The 2,317-nt window shown below is 31.9% G+C and overlaps 1 protein-coding gene across 1 annotated transcript in view; it reads left to right on the top strand.

Annotated features, from left to right (window-relative positions):
- LOC111784869 overlaps positions 1 to 640 on the top strand; it is an 8,373-nt gene extending 7,733 nt beyond the window's left edge. The window contains exon 3 of the mRNA XM_023665413.1: positions 553 to 640. Coding sequence (XP_023521181.1) covers positions 553 to 640 — 88 coding nt within the window. The remainder of the gene's footprint in view (positions 1 to 552) is intronic.
- Positions 641 to 2,317: the final 1,677 nt, after the last annotated feature.

The raw sequence follows: 2,317 nt of genomic DNA, 5'->3' as shown, positions 1-2,317 counted from the left end.
AAAAAAAAAAAAAATATATATATATATATATATATATATATATATATATATATAATATAATGTTTAATATAAATTTTAAAAATTTTAATTTTAATGTTATAAAGTGTTTTTTTCGAGGGATTTAACTTAACATGAATGGAGATAGAGAATATAATCTCAGTCTCGGTTCTCATTTAACTAAAGGAGAGAAATTTCACATCACTCCCTCCCTCGTGAGTTAAACGAGCACGAGATTACATTTATTTAAATAATTGTTTTCATTTCACTTTTGATCATTGTTTATTAATCTTAAATTATTTATTTAAATAATTTTGAATGAACGATTACATTTCAATCATTGTATTAGAATCATGTTTATTGGTTGAGATCGAAGAAAATATGCTTTATTGGTAAGAAATCTTTGGCAGTGTTCAAAATTTAAAATATTGCTCGGATGAGATTGCCAACAAAGTCTACGAGATTGATATGGTAGCTGGCTGCTTAGACAAGATACCTCGTTCAAGGATTGATGTTTAAGGCTGAGACCCTAGAAGATAAATTTACACGATTCAGTGGCTTCAAGCGTGAGGATAGCTCGGTGGACTATGTTGCACAAATGCTCGAGCGTGTCGAAGGTTGGACAACTTCCAAAAATCGATAGTTTAGATGATCTTAGACTTCTATGAAAATGTTTATTTTAGAGTCGTTCATAATTTCATGACAGACAAAAACTAAACGACTGGATCTATTTTGGCATAGAGATATATCAATTCGACTGCCTTACTCATTATGGTTATAGCAAAGAGAGTCTCGGTAAAGTTGAGAGACTAGAGTGGACAAGTTGATTTTGTCACGGTCACGATGGACGACATTGACGTGGTATTGAGGATGAAATTTCTCCTTGAACACAGAGTTGTATTGATAACCCTTAGTAGATATTTAGTGATTAAGGGGTCAAAAATAAGAGCGATACCGACTCTCGAAGTATGGTCTCGTTCGTAAAAAGCCAACGTTGATTTTAAAATTATTACACATTATTCTTTTCATGCTTAAAATGATTATAAAAAAAAAAACATATTATTATTTATTTAAAATTAATTTATTGTTTAATTTTTTTTACCACAAATATGTTGGGTCAAAATGGTATTTATTAACTGCAGGATAATAATTGTGCTGACTCAGTGAACAAGTCAATTCTACAAAAATTATACTCCACCGATAATTAACGTACAACATTCATTCTCGAGCGGGGAGCGAGTTCAAGACCAAAGAAAGCCAGAGCATCTCTTCCTTTTCGCCTTGCCTCGAGGGCTTACGGGTCCGTGGGCACAATTGAACAAGGCTGGTCGAACCTCAAATCAGGTTTCGAGAGAAAATGTTTTATACTGCATGAGTGACAAATTAGTTGAAAATAATTTAAAAAAAAAAAGATTGAATATGAATTGCATTGAAAACAAGTCGCGAAATAATTAAGTTTGATGACTACTTCTATTGTCGGTCATAAATAGACATAATTGTCTTTTTATTTATTTATTTATTTAAAATTTTAATTTTCATAAATATAGGTCTGGTAAATATTTTTTATTATTTTCTATTTTGTAATATATATATATAATTTATTTATTTTTATTATTATTGGAAGAAATCCAACGCTATCGTCAATCGCTCTCGTCCATAAAAACCACATTGAAAGCGCACTTTCCTTCCTCGCCAGCGAGTAATCGAGCACTAAAGCCCTTCCGTATGCATGAAGAGTCTTCCTCGCCAGCGAGTTAACGGAAGACTTTAGGTTTAGTCCCTAAATTTTAAAATTTTACATTTTTATTTATTGAATTTTTAATATTTGGTATTAAATTTATTAATTAATTTAAAATACTATGATGTATAATAATTTAAAAATAGTATCAATGTTGGAATGTTTTCGTGCTTTCATCGTTGATTTTCTTTCCGACCTTTGTATATTTCACCACTCCATTGAAAATTCCTTCTATCCCTATTATCTCAAGTTTGTTAGTTTTTATCGTCGGTCTGAAAATGCATGTTACTTCGTTGCTGGGCCCAAAATCTTCCTTACAGAGACTTGACTAGTAGTTTGTAGGATTGTGCACTTGATTGTTAGAGAAAGAGATGAACCCGTCGTAGCCAAAAGCTTATTTACCAAGAAAAAGAAAAGAGACGCGAATCAAAATGGGAAAAACACGGATGATTCTCAGTATAGAAGAGATCTGTGATGTCCAACATTAGTTGAGGAGGAGAACAAAACACCATTTATAAGGGTGTGGAAACCTTCCCCTAACCGACGCGTTTTAAAGCCTTAAGGGGAAGCTCAAAAAGGAAA

Source organism: Cucurbita pepo, unplaced genomic scaffold (genome assembly GCF_002806865.2).
Source record: "Cucurbita pepo subsp. pepo cultivar mu-cu-16 unplaced genomic scaffold, ASM280686v2 Cp4.1_scaffold000285, whole genome shotgun sequence".
Classification (NCBI taxonomy): Eukaryota; Viridiplantae; Streptophyta; class Magnoliopsida; order Cucurbitales; family Cucurbitaceae; genus Cucurbita; species Cucurbita pepo.
Note: the sequence above shows the minus strand (reverse complement) of the source record. Positions and strands in the feature narration are given on the sequence as shown.